The sequence below is a fragment of the Emydura macquarii genome, unplaced genomic scaffold (assembly GCF_026122565.2).
Source record: "Emydura macquarii macquarii isolate MOO-44397 ecotype Brisbane River unplaced genomic scaffold, CSIRO-AGI_Emac_v2 contig_295, whole genome shotgun sequence".
NCBI classification, from domain to species: domain Eukaryota; kingdom Metazoa; phylum Chordata; order Testudines; family Chelidae; genus Emydura; species Emydura macquarii.
The window spans coordinates 14764016-14782852 of record NW_027130432.1 but is presented as its reverse complement, the minus strand read 5'-3'; the positions used below and the strand labels follow the sequence as shown (position 1 = coordinate 14782852).

The following is an 18837-nucleotide window of genomic DNA, read 5'->3' as shown; positions in this document are numbered from 1 at the left end:
TCCTGAGCACACAGGAGGGAGGACATGGCGCCCGGAGCATTTTCTGCAGAGCGGGTACCAGTGCTTTGGGGTCAAGGCTTATATGCGAGGCCAGCTCACAGCGCTGCTGGGGCTATCAGATGGGCAAAGCACCACACTTCCTGGGCTGTGTAGATCCCAGACCCAGCTGTGATGGGACTTCTTGTAGAACCTGGCAGCTGCTGCTCTGTCAGGCCAAAGTGCAGGCCCCTGCTCCATCTTATGCACAGTGGCTAGCCTGCCTTGCCTGCTGGGGCTTGTGGTCTGCAGGGACAAACAGTCACGTAGAAGGGGAAGGTAGATGCCATCTGCTCCATTTCACGGCAATTCCATGGAAGCCTCATGCCAAGTCAGCCCTGCTTGGATGCCTTCAGCACAGGTTCAGCTTGCATCAGGAAACTGAACGACAGCTCTAGCCAGGTGGGATGAGCAGCAACGCTGCCTGGATGTGGTCAGGGGGCCACATGGTCAGAGGGGATCCTCAAAACCCCACAGGTGCACTCAGAGCTGGCTCCAGGGCTGCTCCGGCTGGGGCAGGATGCTGGTGGCATGATTAAACAAGGGTTTTGGTCAGGCGTTTCCAGCTGGCGCAGGTCTATGCAGCCAACAACAGCGGAGCAAATTGCTTTCCTGCTCTGTTCCCCACCACCATGAAGTAGAGTGTGTAGGTCAGCGCTCCCCACCAGGCCGGATAAAGGCGAGCTCTGCTCTGCTTTTTCTATGGTGCAACTTCAGCTGGGCTGGAACATTTGGAAAAAAACAGTGCAAAAGCCAGCTGATTGCTCCTGGGGAGTCAGAGGAAGCCGTTTATGCAGAGCAAACGACTTAGAGGCAAAACCCTCCCCCAGCCCCAAAATTATCTCAGGAGCAGCACATGGAACAGTGGGAAACAGCAGGAGTGCAGTCGAGTGACTGTACCTCGGGCATCTCTCTGACGCTCTGCTCCCCCCGTCCAATCTGAAATAGGATTGGAGGATGCGGAAATATTCTAGCTGCTCATCTTACTGCCCCGACAAGTCTTTCCCCCCCCTCCCTCATACTCCAGGGTCAAGAGTTCTGTAGGGAAGTGAACCAACTCCGTGTCTTGCCTGCACTTACACAGTCAGGCTAGAACTAATATTTAAGAGAGGGCAATTAACCAGTGGGACAAAATCCCAAGGGCGTGGGTAGAGAGTTCTCCATTACTTGGAGTCTTTAAATCAAGGCTGGATGTCTTTCTATAAAACCAGGTCAAGCTCAGCCCCAAGATCTAGGCTTAATGCAGGATTTACTCACAGTCTAATGGCATGTGGGTCAGACTAGATGATCGTAATGGCCCCTTCTGATCCACAAATGGCACGACAAGTGGCAGTTCCCCGATGACAGCAGAAGCATCACTGCGGGTGGCGCTGATAGCACAGGCAGAACGCAGCAGCTTTTCACAGTAGATGGAGATTCTTCTCATTGCAGCCTGAGCCAAGGGGCTCTGGAGTCATGGGGAGAGAAATAAGGGAGCTGCACCAGGATTTCTGATAGCACTGGCACAGCAGCCCCAAGCCCCCGTTCCCTGCGAGGCCAGTTGGCGGGGGAAGGACACACATTTAGGGAACAGCTGTCGGTAGCTCTCCTCGGTCTAGACCAGTTCTTGGCATTCTCCTTCTCTCTGCTCTAGGTAACCTGCCTCTCCTTGGTGAGTGCCTGACCCGCTACTGGGAGCAGAAGAAGTGCATGGCCCCTGGTTGTGAGCCTCGGGCTGTCAGGCACATGATGGATGCTCTCCAACCATACGTCTATGGGCAGAGCTTGGCCGGAGCAGGAGGCGGCGGGTTCCTCTACATCTTAACCAAAGAGCCCAGCCAGAAAGAAGTGATCCAGCAAATTCTAGCAAACACAGAGGTGAGCCAGGCACATTTGCGCCCGTCTATCTCAGGAGCAATCAGAGCAGCGGATGGCTCTGCGGGACCTTGCATGTAGACATGGGCCCCAGACACCATGAGAGGGGTGCAGATTACAGAAGCCTGTGCTACATGGCACGTAGCAGCACAGGTAGTGGGGAAGGGGTTAGAACTGAGCAAACAGCCTGGAATTCACCTGTCAAGCAGTGAGATTCCTGGCCACCCAGTACTGCGCCCACACAACCTTATGCGCATTAGGCATCCAGGTAGGATGCACACGAGATGACAGAAATGCTCAGAGCTATTCCCACCTACCAGTAAGACCCCTGCTGAAGCTTTACTAAAACCGTAACCCTTTCTTGCAGGGCCTGGGGAATTTCAGCATCCACACAGTTGAAGTGGACACATCTGGCTTCTCTGTGCAGCTAGCGGAGAGCGATCCTAAAGCAAGAGGCGACATGGGGGGTGAAAGGGCACAAATAGCCACATGAAGGCCTTCAACTGATCCCTGGTCTTTGTGCACTGCCAGTGAAGGTTCAGACACAGGCAGCGAGCAGCCAACCTTCTGCCCCGGCGTGAAAAGCCTGCCCTAGGAGTTCCCATTCATAGAAGCTGCAGTTGCATCTGTCCTGATTTGACTTCAATTTCTTTGACTCAGAGTGCCTTCTGGCCTCAACAGCAGGAGCTGCTCACGTCGCGTGATCTTCATGGCAGAGTGTGTGCTTCTGCCATCGAGCTAACAGAGCCGAGAAGCCCTCTGCCCCGACAGCGACGGGACTAGTGAATGCTACAGACCAGGGCAAGTTCAGGGGCCGGCAAACTGAAGAAAAGCCCCTCTTTGTTTGATGCGTCACTTTATGCTTTGGAGCAGTCCCACCAGAGGGCTCTTTGGCAATGCTACTGTATAAATAGACTTGGCAGAATTTGATTTGTATCTTTTATCATTTCGACTGATATCCAGTTTTATTTTTAAGCATTTTAAAAAAATGTTCATAGCTGTGGGAAATTACGGGGGGGGGGGGGGGGGGTGTGTGTGTGGGTGGGTGTGTGTGTGTGGTTAATTATTTAATGACAATAGACAGATTTAAAAAAAACAGTTTAAAAGCTTTATCACAGTTAAACCACAAATTGTCAACATCATGTCAAAATCCACAAAGTAAATAACCTTACATCAAACCTCTACGTTTTCAAGCAGCGCTTCTCTTACTTTGCCTAACTGTAAATTTCAATCAGCAACTGAAATTTTCTCATCAGTTTGTATGTACAGTGAAATCAGTTTCGACATTTGCCGATAAAAATCTAACCCTTTCATGCCTATGTACAGAGGAGATAGGCGCTGCAGTTGCTGTTGTCCTGTACCTGTATTCTTACATGGACTTTCTGCAGATGGCATCTGTAACCGGGTGCCTGGGAACCATGACTAACGCTTGCTTGGAGGTTAACTCATGAGAACAAGTTACTGTCACCGCTTTTCCTATTGCCGGTAGGATTAGACCGCAAAGCCTGCATAAAAACCTCAGGAATGGTAGAGCAGAACGGTGAATGGCGCTGCAGGTTTCGAGACAAGCAGCCATGTCCATGCAGGGCGAGCGATCAGGAGCCAAGCCCAGCCTCCACCTTCTAGCTGAGTGTTTATAGCTGAACCTTGCCATGTCAGCCCCTGCAGTAGCCCAAATCTCTGCTGATTCTGTGCTGGTGGGGACTCCTCTGCTACCTGCCAGCAATTAATCCTTGCCGGCTGTGCTGCCTGGGAGGGAGGGGCTGGCTTCCAGGAGAAAGCAAGTCCCCGAACACTTCAGAAACCTTTTATTTTTGTGGTGAGTCATTGCCATCCCCTCTGTTCCTTTGACTAGCAAGAGCTGAGTTTCCTGCGTGAGAGTCCACTGTTCCAGTACATGAAAGGACCCCCATGGTAGTCTGCTGTCACGGCACTCTTCCTCCCAGCAGGAGAACACGGGCTGTGCACAACCATCAGCCTTAGCCCCCAGCCAGCGCCCAACGCTTTTGGGTGAGGCCCAGATTGTGGGGCATAGCTAGGCAGCACAAGCAGGGAGGGCTGAGAGCATCACACAACATGGCTGTGTGGTAGTGAGAAGTGGCTAGCCCAATAAACAGTGCAAAGAGAGCATCACCTGGAACAGTGCAGCACCAACTGCAGCTGGCACCTACGTGCTGCTCTCAGGGCACCCGGCAGATGGACAGCACAGGACAGGCATGCGCCACAACGTAGGTAGGGAATGAACCTGCAGCAGGTTCCAGCCCCAGCACCTGCTGGCAGCGCTCCCCCAGCCTGTTACACACACATCACCGGGAGAACATTACTCCCCACTCCTGCATCTTTATTCGTCGCGCCACACAGCGTGTAAATACATACAAGAGGGGCCAGAACCCTGATTCCTGAAGCAACTTTACCGTCAGCCCCAGTGTGATGTTCAGATAATGCCCGCTTTATGCCCCAGCCTGAAATACTCTCCCCTCTGGCACTGGGAAGACAGCTCCTCCTCTGGAGCAAGGACTGACCACCCGAACTCCAGCAACTGAGCTGGGAACTACTGCCACAGCAGGGGGGAAGAATGCCAGGATTACACCCCTCGGAGCCGATGGTCCCCTGGGGGGCTCCACAAGGTCACTGGCGTTGGAGTCACCTCCTGGGGCAGCATCAGGGAATGCAGCCACGTACACCCCACAACCTGTCACCAAAGGGAAGGCGAGCAGAGGAAGGCACGAGCAAGCGATAACCCTTGGTAAGAATAGCCTGATCCTTTAGTGATAGTGTCATGGAGGAAGGTGCCTCAGTGAATCCCACTGCTCTCAACATGAGAGACCGCATGGCTGCCATAGCTCTGGTCCTTGAAGGACAGCAAACCACACTGGGGCTTCTAGAGTCCAGGTCTCCCCAGACCCAGGAAAGCCCTGCGTGTCTGGCAATGGGGAGAAGGACGAGGGTCATCAGAGAGCCAGCTGGCCGGCCCCTGGGCCTGTCAGAGTCCTGCTGCAGCAAGTGTTGGATACAAATGGACAAGGAAGTGTGAGGATGGACCCCATGGGTTGCTAGCATTTATGCCATGAAGCACATCCAAAACAATGGCCATGTGCCACTGACAGTGTGCTAGCTACAGGCGCAGTCTCTTAATGTCCTCATTGCGGAAGTCGATGCGGAGGGCCAGCACCTGACGGGCCTCTGCTGGGGTGAGGCGCCAGGTCAAGGGGCCTGAGTTGGGGCCCCAATAATCCAGGATCTCTGTCACCTGGAGAAAGAAAGTAAGTCACAGTTCATGTGTGGGAAATGACAACACAATGAATATGCCGTTCTACCCCCCACCCCCCCCGAATGTGTACTGCAAAACCAGGCTGAGCTGGGCTGTAGAGGCTGACTTGGAAAGGAGCTGCTGTTGACCATTCCCCCACCACCCTCACCGAGAGTCAGAGGAGAGCTCACCCTTTCCAGATTGAGGATGGTTGCCATCTGGGAAAGACGAGCAAACTTGTCCCGGATGGTCCACGTGGTCACAGTGGTGAGATAGGCTATCAGAGACCTCAGCTCCTTATCGAACTGCAGGCCGCCAAGCTGAGGACCCCAAGCAAACTGTATTACTCTCCCACTTACCACGGGCACATGGCTTTGCATCTTCTAGATGTCATGATGGGCAGGGGCCTCTCAGGAGGGAGGAATTCCATGAAACACGTTGCTCCTGGGGCTGGAAAGTAGGCAGTGGCTTATAGCCGTACACTTTAGGGACCAGCGCCTCTTTCACTGCAGTGTCTCCCTAATCCCACGGCCAAAGCTTTCCATGGACAGGAGGCTCAAATCAGGACTCTTCTGAGCTGGCTAAGTCTAGCGACAAGCACTAGGGTCACTGAGTGGGAAGGAAAACTGACGCTTTGGCTTCCAAGGCTAGGACTGCATGGTAGCAGGAGCCTTGATGCCACTACCAGCGAGGGAAAGGCTGTACGGTGAGTTCTAACCCATCCTCCCCACCCCTCAGAGTAGGAAGGGGTGAGGATTTGGAGCAAGACTCTCTCCAGCCTGCCATGAGCCGAGCTGCTTCTGCTCAAGGAAGGGAGAACACAGCTGTCCGCTTACCCTGCTGAAGGTAGATTTAAGAACCACCTTCTCCAGCTCAATGGCAATGAGACTGGTCACCAGGCTGCTGAGGCTGTCATAGATCACAGGCGAGAGACCAGCCTGGGAACAGAAAACCACATCATTGCCCTGGCAGTGCAGCCGTGGGGCAGGAGTTAACAGAGACCAGCACCAATGAAAGACCCCGAAGAGAGGCCTGGCTCTTCCACACAGTTAGTGAGAACAGCCACGTTCGTGCTTAAAGAGTGGAGCCAAACAAAACTGGAACGGCTCAGCACAGTCAGGCCTGGGGCACCCACAGATGTGAGGACAGCTGACCTCTAAGGGAGCCATTCCCTTTCGGGCTCTCAGCGCTGGAGAAGCAAGGCGAAAGGGGTGACTTTGGGTTGTTTTAAATAGCGTGAGCAATCAGGAGGTCTCTGCCCACCACTCGCCAGAGCAGGGATTTTGGGTCAGGCGATGCGCAAAAGCCCACACTCAGGTTGTCAGCACTCAGGAGAACTCACCTTGAACTCTGCCATTTGCTGTTCCAGGTTGACAATGAACTGCTGGACCCACGGGTCATTGGCTTCATAATCATTGAACTCTTCCTAGCATTGGAGCAGAACACAGGGCTGATTACCCATCCCCAGTACCCCAAAAGCTTCCCCCGTGGCTTGTGAAGCGCTGCACTGTCAGTCCAGCAATCTAATGGACCTGCCAGCCCTGCTGCACTGCAGTGTATCAATTCCTCCACAGTTTCTCTGCTTAGCTTTATCTGGCCTGAAAGATTTAGTAGATCCCAGGATGCCCAAGAGCTATGTGCACTAAAGGAAGAGTCTTTTCATGCTCCTCTGTAACCCTGTTTGGGAGAGGCCAGGAGAAAGGACGAGGTCATGCCTGATCTGGGCCCAGCACTTGCAGTCAGGTAGCTAGCATATCTACTAACATAGGTAGCTGTGCAAGGTCAGGACGATCTAAGGCCATGCTTCAGGAGATAAGCTGATTGTCTGGGGCTTAGGAAGAATCCCCCCTCCCTCGAAACATACAGCAACATCTTAACCAGGTGCGTTACCAGCAGGGGGATTTCAGATTTCAGCATCAGATGCAAGGCAGGATACAGGACTGCCTGGATCAATGGTCTAATCCAGTACAGTTCTTGGAGGGCCAAGGAGTTCAACTGCCTGTCCATGCTAAGGTAACAGCAGGGAAGAACTGTGTGAAGTGAGCCATGCCTGTTCCTCTGACCCTTCCCTACCACAACAGGTGCAGAGCCCTAAGGAGCTGGGTGCTTCGGGAGCACGGGAGCAGCGGAGAAGGGGAACCTTACCTCCTCGATGTTATGGGAGACGGAAAGGAAGAGGTTGATCCAAGGTTTCACCTGTGGTTTGACAGCCGTGCTGTTCAGCTCATTGAGTCCTTCCTGGGAGGAAAGGACACAGTGAGTGATTGAGCACAGCCTAATTCCAATGAACACGCACCTTTCCGCCGTGGCTATGAACTGCTGTTCTCAGCCTGCCCAGCCTCAGCCGTCAGACGGGGAGCATAGCCTTCAGAGGAGGAAACAAAGCCTGAAGAGAGCAAGAGACTTGCCCAGGGTCAGACAGCAAGTCTGGGGCAGAGCTGGGAATGGAACCCAGGAGTCTGGGTGCCAAGTGCCATGCTGAGTCTCTAGCCCCAAGGAGGGAACGGGAAGGGATCGGATTCTGCTCACTGATTCTCAGAGTAGCATCAAGATCTTGCTCACCCACCCCTTCCGCTCCCCCAACAGCAGGCAGCTCCCAGTAGGAGGGAGACGATATACATTGCCCCCAGCAGAAAGAGAATGAAAGACTTGAGGCTGGCTTTGGGTTCAGGGCAGATATGGCAAGGAAGCGGTCACAGTCAGATTCTAAAGGGTCCCCTCCAGTATAGCTTTGTCCAATAGGAAAAGCTCAGAGAAAAGCTATACATTGTAGCAGTGACTCTGCTTTCCCAGGAGCAGCAGTTCCATGCTGCACACACCCCTCCCCAAAAGCAGCAGCTTGTGAGCGGTGGACATTGGAAGTCTAGCTAAGTCCTAGGCAGATGCAAGGCTAGATCACTCGTGGAGGGTCTCCAGTGCCAAGCAGATTCCCTGCCTGGCTCAGTGCGACACAGCAAGAAGATAAATGGAAGTTTTAAATTAAAACTGGCTTCTCAAGAATCTTCTGCTGGCAGCTGCCCTTTTCCCCTGAAAGGGGAAATCTGTGACCCAGGCAGTGTGGGAGCTCGCTGCCAAAGGACTCAATTGCTTCCTACCCAGCTGTAACATGGGGGGTTAGCAGCAAATGAAAGACAACTTTCCTGCTTGAACACGGGCTGCTTTGTTTCAGCAGCAGCCATGGGCCTTCGCGAGAGCCTGCCTGCAGGAGAGGCCTGATGCGAGCTGCGTAAGGGTGCACTGCAAAGCAAGAGAAAATGGTTTTGCTTTCCCACTCCTCTTGCAAGGTGGAAGATGGCCTCGGGGTTTGCTCAAACCAAGTTCTCTGCTGCTTGGTTTCAGTACACCAAACCTCAGGCTTTCCTCTCCCTCTCTTTGGCAAGCTCTCCGGAGGACTCAGGGATGCCACATGAGATGGTAGCCTTAGCAGCAGCTACCAACTGAGAGAAGGGGAAGCTGGATATTTCGATAGGGGAAAAAAGAGAAGCTGGTTATTGGATTTCCTCCTCCTCAGATTACAACCCTCATGCCCCATCCCTAGGCAGACCCTCGGGGCGTCTTCTCAAGGTCCTCCACAAAGAGGGAGAAGGGAAGATCTGAGAATCCAGGATTTTAATTTAAAAAAAATACTGCCCCTTTAACTGGCGAGACCATTTTTACTCATCATACACCAGCCAGGAGGCATCACTGTGACTCAGCCCATGGTAAATGCTTACTTCTCCTCCACGATAACCGACCCCTCTGCACCGTCTTACACATATGGGCTGGACTCAGAGCCAGAGCTAGCCCAGGCCCTGAGCGGATGGAAGTTCATCTCCCATTTGTGGGTGTGTCTGAGAGCCATCCGATGGGCAATGCCAGGCTGCCTCAGCCGGAGTGCAGCACACAGCAGCACAGCAAGCAACTCACCTGCAGCAGATCTCTGAGCTTGTTAGACACTGCGGCCATGTCGGCAAGACAGCTCTCAATCTTGGCCTCGGCTTGTTCACCCCCAAAGCCTTGGCTAAGCAGCTTAGCACAGTCGTTCTGTGGGAAAGATGCACCCATATGCAGACTGAAAGTAACACAGGCCACTTGGCGCTCTGCACTAGCACAGCAGGCTGTCAGCTCTTTGGGGCTGGGATCATCTTTCTTTCTGTGTTTGTACAGCACCTAGCACAACGGGGCCCTGCTACAGTCATACAATCATCACCCTCACAAGCTCTCCCCTCTCCAAGATGCTTACAAAGAACACTTGGAGTCCTCTGATTGGATAACGTACCTAATGCTGATGTGTTACAAAGGGTAGGCCAACAGTTCAGAGAGGCAATGAATGATTCAGGGAAGGAGACTGATGCAGTTTGGACATGTTGCATGGGTATCAAAAGCCATATTCCCAGGCAAGCCCTTGACTAGACACCACTTGGTGGACAATGGGAAAGGAGGACAACAGATGTCATAAGAAAACCATTGAAAAGGATGCCACTGTTGTGGAAAGAGACTACAATGGAGCAGGAAACATGGCAGGATGGAGGTGGAACCACCAGGTTGCCTCATGTGTCACAAGGCACAAGAGCATCTAATCCAAGACAAAGGGAAATTATCTCCATGGTACAGACAGAGAAGCAAGGGGCAGGGGCAAAGTCATTGTCCTAACAAGTCAATGGAAGAGCCTGGAACAGAACCCTCCCCCTTTCTTTTAGCATTTTCACAAGCTCTAACAGAATGCTAACAAGCTACCCCGTGGCCTGGACAGAGAAGAGATTTCAGTCCATTCAACCATGTTTTTGAAAAAAATGGTTACTGACCTTTCGTAACTGTTATTCTTCAAGGTGTGTCGCTCATGTCCATTCTATGTTTGGTGTATGTGCACCCACGTGCACGGCTGCCAGAGATTTTTTGCCTTAGTAGGACCCATAGGGTCAGCCCTGCACTCATGCCATGGTATATGAGGTGCTGCCAGCCCTGCGCCCCCTCAGTTCCTTGTTGCCGTCTACTCTGACAGCAGGGACAGAGGGCAGATCATGGAATGAACATGAGACACATCTCGAAGAACAGTTATGAAAAGTTAGTAACCTATTTTCTTCTTCAAGTGCTTGCTCATTTCCATTCCATGTTAGGTGTCTCACAAGCAGTATCCCTGGAAGTGGGTTTGGAGATCATGGATGTGCTGCTTGTAACACTGCTCTGCCGAAGCCAGCGTAGTTTTGTGCCTGCTGGGTGATGGCATAATGAGTTGCGAAGGTATACACAGAAGACCAGGCAGCGGCTCTGCAGATCTCTTGGATTGGCATTTGCGCCAAGAGGGCTGCTGACAAGGCTTGTGCCCTGGGCTGAGTGGGCTGTTATGATTGCTGGTTGGGGGTCACCTTTGCTTGCTCATAGCAAAACTTAATGCAAGAGGTTATCCAGGAGGCGACCCTCTGGGAGGAGACCAGCAGGCCTTTCATCCTATCTGCTACTGCAACAAAGACTTGGGTCAATCTGCAGAAAGGCTTAGTACGTTCAATATTCATGGTGGCAACTAGGTGAAGAGGCCACTTGCAGCAAGATGAGAAAGATCTGCTGAGGAGATCAACCAGCGCATTCCTGGCACCCAGGAGATGGGAGGCCATGATATGACTGTCGTTCCACACACACAAGTCCCACAAGCAGAGGGCTTCTTGGCACAAGGCTGACAAATGGGCCTCTTCCTGCTTGTTGATATAGAACAGTGTGGTGGTGGTGTCTGTGAGGATCTGGACCACTCTGCCTGACAAGTAAGGGAGAAACGCCTGGCAAACCAGATGTACTGCCTGGAGCTCCTTGACATTTATATGGAGGGAACGATCCTCCTGGGACCAGCGCCCCTGTATGCTAGATTGCTGAGGTGGGCTCCCCAGCCCAAATCTGAAGCATTGGAGACCAGCATTGCCAAGGGTGATAGATCTTCGAAGGGCATCCCAAGCAACATGAAATGCGGGTTTGTCCACCAGGTAAGGGACGACAGGACATGCAGGGGAATTGTGACCACAATGTCCAAAATATGCCTGCTCGGGGCATAGACCAACACCAAACCACGACTGCATGGTCTGAGGCGGAGACGCACATGTTGGACCATGTAAGTACAAGTTGCCATGTGGCCTAGAAGCTTAAGGCACATCTGGGCAGTCGTGAAGGGGTGGGCTTGCACATATGTGATGAGGTCTGTCATGACTTGGAATTGGAGCTTTGGAAAAAAAGCTTTGGGCTGTGTGGAGTCAAGGATCACTCCTATAAATTCTATCCATTGGACGGGGACAGAATTGATTACTGCTCGTTTATGAGCAGGCCCAGATCTTGGCAAGTGGCTCGTACCATACTGAGGCTGTGTTGGACCTGGGCTTGGTACTTGCCTTTGATGAGCCAGTCATCGAGGTAAGGACATGCATATGTACCCAGGACACCCCAGGTAAGCAGCCACTTCCACCTTGCACTTTGTGAAGGCCCTTGGGGCAGATGAAAGGCCAAACAGTAGCACTGTAAATTGATAATGGTAATTGCCCACCATGAAACAGATGAACCTCTTGTGTCTATCGAAAATTGAAATATGAAAATAAGCATCCTTTAAGTCAAGGGTGGCACACCAGTCACCTGGATCCAGAGAAGGGATGATGGAGGCTAGGGAGACCATGTGAAACTTCAACTTCTTGAGATACTTCTTGAGACGACACAGGTCTAGGATAGGCCTGAAGCCTCCATTGGCCTTTGGGATAAGGATGTATCAGGAATAGAACCCCTTTCCCTTCATATCTTGAAGGATTTCTTCCACTGCCCTTACCCACAGAAGGGTCTCCACCTTCTGAATGAGAAGTTGCTTGTGAGAAGGGTCCCTGAAGATGGATGGGGAAGGAAGGTGGGAAGGGGGTATTGAGGAAAACTGCAAGGTGTATCCAGTTGATATAGGGTTGAGGACTCAACGGTCTGATGTTATCCAGGCCCATGCAGCACGGAAGGGAAACAGGCGCTTGAGGAATAGGATCCTGCAGCCAAACTGGGGCGCCGTCCTCGGGCACACCCTCAAAATGACTGGCGTTGGCCATCTTGATGATGTGCGGGCCCTGACTGGGTAGCAGAGGAGGGAAAGTTTGCACAGCAGAGCTTAAACCCTTTGTTTCTCTGGACTGGGCCCAAGAACCTGGCAATGGTCAGAACTGCCTCTGGGAAGACTGGGGAGTATATAACCTCAGTGAGCATAAGGTGGCCCTAGAGTCTTTCAGGTCATGAAGCCTGGCATCCATTTGCTCTGAAAATGGAGCGTTGCCCTTGAAGGAGAGGTCCTGCACTGATTACTGCATTTCCTGGGACAGGCCCAAGGACTACAACCAGGATCACTGCTGCATCAAAACCACAGAGGCCATTGACTTGACCGCTGAATCAGCCACATCCAATGCCCACTAGAGAGAGGCTCTAGATACCGCCTTCCCCTATCTACAATGGATATGAACTCTTGCCCAATTTCTTGAGAATTTAGTAAGAGTTCCAGATGTTGTAATTGTATCACCCCAGCAATGCCTGCAGGTTAGAGATCCTCAGTTGCAGACTGGCTATGGAATAGATCTTTCTTCCAAACAAGTCCAGTTTCTTTGCATCCTTATTTTTTGGCGTTGAGCTAGTTTGACCCTGCCCGTCTCTTTCGTTCGCAGCAGCTACCACCAAGGATCCTGGGGGCGGGTGTGAGAACAAATACTCAGAGCCCTTAGCCGGGACATTATATTGCTTTTCAGCCCATTTTGAAGTTGGTGACAGGGATGATGGTATCTGCCACAGGGCCTTGACCTCCTTTAGCACCCCATCATGAACTGGGAGTGCTACTCTAGCTGGTTCTGTGGCAGCCAGAATATCAAATAGGCTGTCCATAGGTTCCGAGAGTTCCTCAGCTTCCAGGCCCAAGTTGGAGGCCACCCTTTTAAGGAGCTCCTGGAGGGCTCAGAAGTCATCTGGTGGTATTGGAGGGCCTAGACCGGCGACAGCCTCATCTGGTGACGATGACAACGACTGTAAATCTGGGGGAGGGAGAGTCTCCTCCTCTTCCTCCACTTAAACCGTCTTTGCCACTGGATCCATGGTGTCAGCACAGGGCTCCGATTCCAGGTCTGAATCTCATGCTGGGGCGGTCACGGGTCACTTCTCAAACGCAGCCGCGGCTGACTGGGGGCAAAAGGGCCCTGGCATCATCAGGATGCCCCATGGATTCGGGGCCAGAAACCTGTTGTAGGACCAGTCCCCAACACTGGCGCACCCAATGACCGGTGCTTTTGGGGCAGTGGCTAGGTTCCCCCTCAGAGTCCAAGGACAACGATTCCTTCCTCGGGGATCATGGCGGTGCCGGTAGTGTCTCTTCTTGTCTGCTGCAATGGAGTGCTGGGGAGCGTTACCGTGGGGAAGGTGACTGCCGGTGGGCCTCCTTAGGGCGGTGCTGCATAGGTGGAGCTTGGCATGCAGATGGAGAGCAAGACGGCGTAAGGGGAGAGCGGTACCATGCAGGCAAGGAGTGCTACTGACACAGTGGCAAGCGGTGCAGCATTGAGGAGTGGGGCAATGATCGGTGCCAGGGATCCATGACCAGTGCCATGCAACTGGTGAACAGTGCCTCAATGACAATGATCAGTACTGGGGTGATCTACATCGACAGTACACTACCAGTGATTCCTGCCTCAAAGCTGAAGACCATGACTGCGGAGCTGCAGACCTGGTTCAAGAGGGTGGGAACTGTCTTCTCAGTGCAGGTGATCAGGGCTGAGGCGTTGTAGACAGGCGCTGAGGTTCAGGGGAACAGCACCAGTCTACTGGCCATTGCGGCAGCCCCATTGCTGCTTTCCCCCTGGAAGCAGGTGCTTTTACTGGCTCAGTCGCTCTGGCCAGTGTACTCAGGATGGGTGGCACTGGGAGGGCCATAAGTTCCCTCGCCGCTTGAAATAACTTTGGAGAGGACAGCATCACAAGGCCCCCTTCTTCCCCAGGCGTCAGGGGTGGTTCCCTTAATGGGCTCTTAACCGTGGGAGGAGTTATCTCCAGCCAGTCCTCTGCAGGCAATTGATCCAACACCAGTCCTTTGCCTGACCCCACCTTTCTATCGATCTTCGGCATGGGGGAACACCCACAGTCCGCTTGCATTTTTTTTGCTGCTTCTTTGGCACTGACCAAGGCGAATGGTGCTGCGAGGGGCTTGGTGTCAGTGGGGCTCTGCGCATCGACGCGGATGTGCTCGGCACAGACTCTGAGCGGGATGGTCTGGAGACCGGTCTGAGTGCTGCCTCCATCATCAGGGCTTTAAGACAGAGATCCCTGTCCTTTTTAGTTTGTGGTCAAAAGCCCTTACAAATTTTACACTTGTCCCTGACGTGTCTTTTTCTTAAAACATTTCAGGCAACTCTCATGAGGGTCATTTAGTGTAAAGGGCTTATGACACATGGAACATGGTTTGAAAGCTGGGGACTGTGGCATGGTCCACCCCTTGGGCAGATGTCCCTAGAGGGACCACTAATTCTAACTTACTTAACTTGCTAACAAACTAACTAGAACTATATACAACAGACAGAAAGGCAAAGGAGGAGTTGAGGCTCTCGCTATCATAAGGGAGAAAGATTCTGCAACTTTCATTGTCGGAAAGAAGGAACCAAGGGGGCGCAGGACTGGTGGCACCTCATATACCACAGCATGAACACAGGGCTCCAGAGGGCACCAGAGCCGGCCCTATGGATACTGCTGAGGCAAAAAATCTCTGGCACCGGTGCACATGGGTGCACACACATCTAAACATGGAATCGACGTAAGCAAGCACTCCAAGAAGGAATGGACAAGTTCCAACGTGGAAGGCTAAGAGTTTCCTTTAATGGAACTAACATAACAGCACAACGCTACCAGAAACAGGATGATCACAAACATTTGTTTTGCAGTTGCAACCTCAAACATGTCATGGAGCAGCACCTCCCCATGCTAGGAGCTGTACAGATGTAACAGAGAGACAATCCCTGCCTCAAACAGCATACCAGATGCACAAAGTGTACCTTCCCCGGCTGGCAGAGACTCAGCACCCATTCTGCAGCACAAGCCTCTGGATTTGGGCAAGCACAGTCTGCATGGGCTTTGGTTGCACTGGCAAATTTAGTTACTCACTCGTGTCTGTAAATCAGGTTCTTCAGCAAGTAGACCACCTTCTTCCCTCCCAGCTTCTCCTTCCTTGCTCTATGCTCTCGGTCTCTGCTCTTTTCCACTATTTCTCTCCCCAGCTGAAACCCCTCATGCACCCCAGTAAATAAAAACATGAATCAGTATTAACACTTACTGAAAACAACCCCCTCAACTTAAGAACCATTAAGATATGTTCTTAACTATAACCAACCTCAGATTTTTTGTAACACTTGTCCCCCTTCCCACTGCCTCATCCACCGTCTTTCTTCTATCAGCTGGTTGGGTCACATCTATTTAGACTATAAGTTCACCAATACATGGGCTATGTCTTCTACAAGCTTTGGACAGCGATCACTCTGTTTTGGCATTAGGTATTAATTTAGCAGCTGAGCTGAATCCCCTTTTAAAAAAACATGGCTGGTGTCTTTTTAAGAGTCACTGTGTGTATCATCAATATTTTCTTCTTTTTAGTCCACTGGGCTACCACATGGGTAGTCAAGACAAAATAAGTTTGGAGAGGCAAGTCATTACTTAAAAAACCCAATAAATTGAACAGAGTTCAAAGGTGATCAGCAGAAATGGATTGGAGATGTGGGGTTTGTTTACCTGTACAGAACTACAGCGGTGCACCTGTGCCGCTGTACCGCTTTCGTGAAGACACTACTACACTGACAGGAGTAGTTAATCCACCTCCCTGAGACACAGTACCTATGTTGATGGGAGAAGTTCTCCCGCCAACATACCACTGTGTACATGAGGGTTTAGATTGGTACAACTACCTCACTCAGGGGTATGGATTTTTCACAGCCCTGAGTGACGTAGTTATACTGATATAGGTCTGCAGTGTAGACCTGGCTGTGGAAAAGGAGAGGGATAAAGAAAGGTTAAACACATTCGGTCTAGAGAAAAGATGTTCAGAAGCCGTATACAAATGAGCAAATTCTCATTAGATACAGACCACACATGTAGTAATGGCCCCACAACAGGAAGATTTAGGTATAAAATGAAAACAGTTAGGTAAGGAAACAAATAGCTGTCCCTTTAAACAATGGAGGCTTCAGCTTGATAGGTAACTATTGGAAATACAATAGGGATAATTACATCAGTTCTGCCACGATGTAGGAGGATGGAATTGATAATGGTCCCATCCAGCCCAATTTTTAATACCAAGCTATTTGAACTAGCAAGACAGGGCAGTGGAGGTTAAATAAAGTCACCGAAAATCATGAGAGGACAAGTCCACAGAAGGCTGGGAACACTCATTCCATGCCAGAAGCCCCTAGAATTTAGTCAGCTGTATGGGAGTCTATTGTAAAGCTGGTTATAGGAAGCCAATAAAGACTCCAGATATTACCTCCAAAGTCTTCTTCAGGGTCATGATGTTTTCACTGCAGACCTCCACATTGTTTAAGGTCACCTGGAACAAAAAAGGAAGGAGCACGTTGGAATTGCACAGAAAGTGAACTACAAATACGTAAGTGTAGAAGACATGATGTGTGTCCAGTAACGTCCTATCTACCCTCCCCCTAACTCTTGTTTTACATATAAAAGTGTTTGAGTGACAGCTCTCTGCCTCACTGCTGCAGAAAGTCCTACCCTTGTGTTTGGGACTGCTTTTGTGGCAGCATGACAGAGAACATGCTGGGTTGGGAGCCCCCAGAACCAGCTGCTTACACAAAGGACATATCAGATGACATGTAAATGTCCAGGAAAGCGGTGGTGAAAAGCAAGTCATTGATGGCCAGGCAGGGGAGAGCAGAAATTCTCCTGCCTTGTGACAATCTCCATCAGAGCATCAGCAGAGGTGACATTTTGCTCGTCGCCTGTAGAAGTTGAAGTAAATGTTAGTGTAATGCGGAGATTTCTTGGCAACAGGAAAATGAGACAGGCTTAGGGGAATGAGGAACTTCGGCGGGAATGCTGACATTTTAAGTACTTTGCTTGAGGAAATCCAGATACCTGTCACCAAGAGTTTAATGACAAAGCGTTCAGTCCTACACCCTCCCTGCATTCCTGTCTTGGATTTCTCTCCTCCTAGCACAATGAAATTCACTAAAGGGAACCCGCAGCAGGAGCAGCCTCCTCATTGCAATGCATTCACAGTGCTGCAGTGGGCAGACAGGGCATACAGGTGCAAGCCACTGCTGCCTATCAAGGGACATCACTTGAGATCTGCTCAGCATCTGCTCACAGCAACGTAGGCCATCAATGGGAAACCCTTTCAGTGCTGGATTAGGAAATCAGTCATTCTACCAGTGCGGTCTCCCATATGCACGTGTAGGGCATGTTTGGGTGGAGAGGCTGTCCTGAGATCTATACAGTGCTCCTCCAGAAGGAGTGAAGCAGCAGAGAGCCGTGGAGATGAGAATGGGGGCACCCCCGAGGGCTCACATTTCTTGCTCTGTAAAGTTTACTTCAAGGCTCTGACCCCTGAAACACACGCTCCTGTGAAGAGAATATATTTGAATGGCTCTAGTGGCCACCTGTAATGAAAATCCTTTCGTCATATCAGCAGAGATCAGAGCTCATTCATCCCATGCAATCCTTCTATGCAAGCGTCCCTCCCCCAGGGAGAAGTGGCACCCTTCCAATGCCTCTCGGCAGGGCAACGTAAAGAATGGCATCCATGCCAATCTCAGCACAGAGCAGACCTACTTTCCCAGTCCAGGGGAATGCATAGTCATGATAGCTAGTGGGATGACTAGATAGACTTTCTATTTCCTGGGACACTACATATTCAAGCACATCCCTTCTCTCACAGTCTCCAAGCCCTGTCTTTGCCGCCTGCCCTCCCCTGAATACTACCTGCGTAAAACCCACCAGAAAGGACTGCTTGGCCTCATCGGTGCTTTCGATGCCTTTGGTGTCCAACTTGCCCTGTTGCAGGCTGCTGTGCATGATGTTCACCGCGCTGGTCACCCCTCTCTGGATGTCTTGGAACGTGGTGGCTGGGAAGCCCAACTTCAGCTTGGTGCACAGAACCTCCCTGGGGATGAGCAGAGCACACTGTGCTTTAGTACCAAGCAGAGAAGCCAATCAGGCGGACAGCGGGCCATCGGGCCCAGGCCCAGTTGGAGAAGCACAGCCCTCTTCCCATTACTCACCCTGGGAACAACGCTGAAGAACTAACATGGCCCAGTTTGGATCGTGAATTGGATAGTCAGTTCCCTGACCACGCTTTGGTTTGTTATAAAATGTACTCAACAGACCAGAAGCAGGTCGAGTTAATGGCTAGAAGTCCATAATCCCTCAATACCAGAAAAAAGGTTTAATACCACACCAATTTCTGGGAAGCCGCCTCGTGCAGCATTGCTGAATTCACCTTACACAGAAAGCTTGCTTCCAAAGTTACACGGTTCAGCTAGGAGACGTTACAGGATGATTTTACAAGTTACAAAACTCTTTATATGTCACTAAAATCCAACCCACCAGTTCCTTAACTTGCTGTTCTGTTCCTTCTGTAGCTGTGTTGTGGATGCTAACATTCCAGGTACCGGTCCATGAAGGTACCTCCCTAGCTTATACTGGGGCAGAACATGAATATATTTTCCCTTTGAAAAGTTTCTTAT

At 51.2% G+C, this 18837-nt stretch overlaps 2 protein-coding genes across 2 annotated transcripts in view; one reads left to right on the top strand and one right to left on the bottom strand.

Annotated features, from left to right (window-relative positions):
• The window catches only part of FCSK (fucose kinase), a 28419-nt gene extending 25510 nt beyond the window's left edge, over positions 1–2909 (top strand). The window contains 2 exon segments of the mRNA XM_067553266.1: positions 1670–1893; positions 2258–2909. Coding sequence (XP_067409367.1) covers positions 1670–1893; positions 2258–2383 — 350 coding nt within the window. The 3' untranslated portion in view covers positions 2384–2909.
• Positions 2910–2975: 66 nt separating this feature from the next.
• The window catches only part of COG4 (component of oligomeric golgi complex 4), a 33763-nt gene continuing 17901 nt past the window's right edge, over positions 2976–18837 (bottom strand). Inside the window, exons 12-19 of the mRNA XM_067553280.1 lie at positions 18089–18254; positions 16623–16685; positions 9047–9163; positions 7286–7378; positions 6483–6566; positions 5977–6078; positions 5332–5460; positions 2976–5140 (exon numbers count right to left, since the gene is read on the bottom strand). Coding sequence (XP_067409381.1) covers positions 5006–5140; positions 5332–5460; positions 5977–6078; positions 6483–6566; positions 7286–7378; positions 9047–9163; positions 16623–16685; positions 18089–18254 — 889 coding nt within the window. The 3' untranslated portion in view covers positions 2976–5005. The remainder of the gene's footprint in view (positions 5141–5331; positions 5461–5976; positions 6079–6482; positions 6567–7285; positions 7379–9046; positions 9164–16622; positions 16686–18088; positions 18255–18837) is intronic.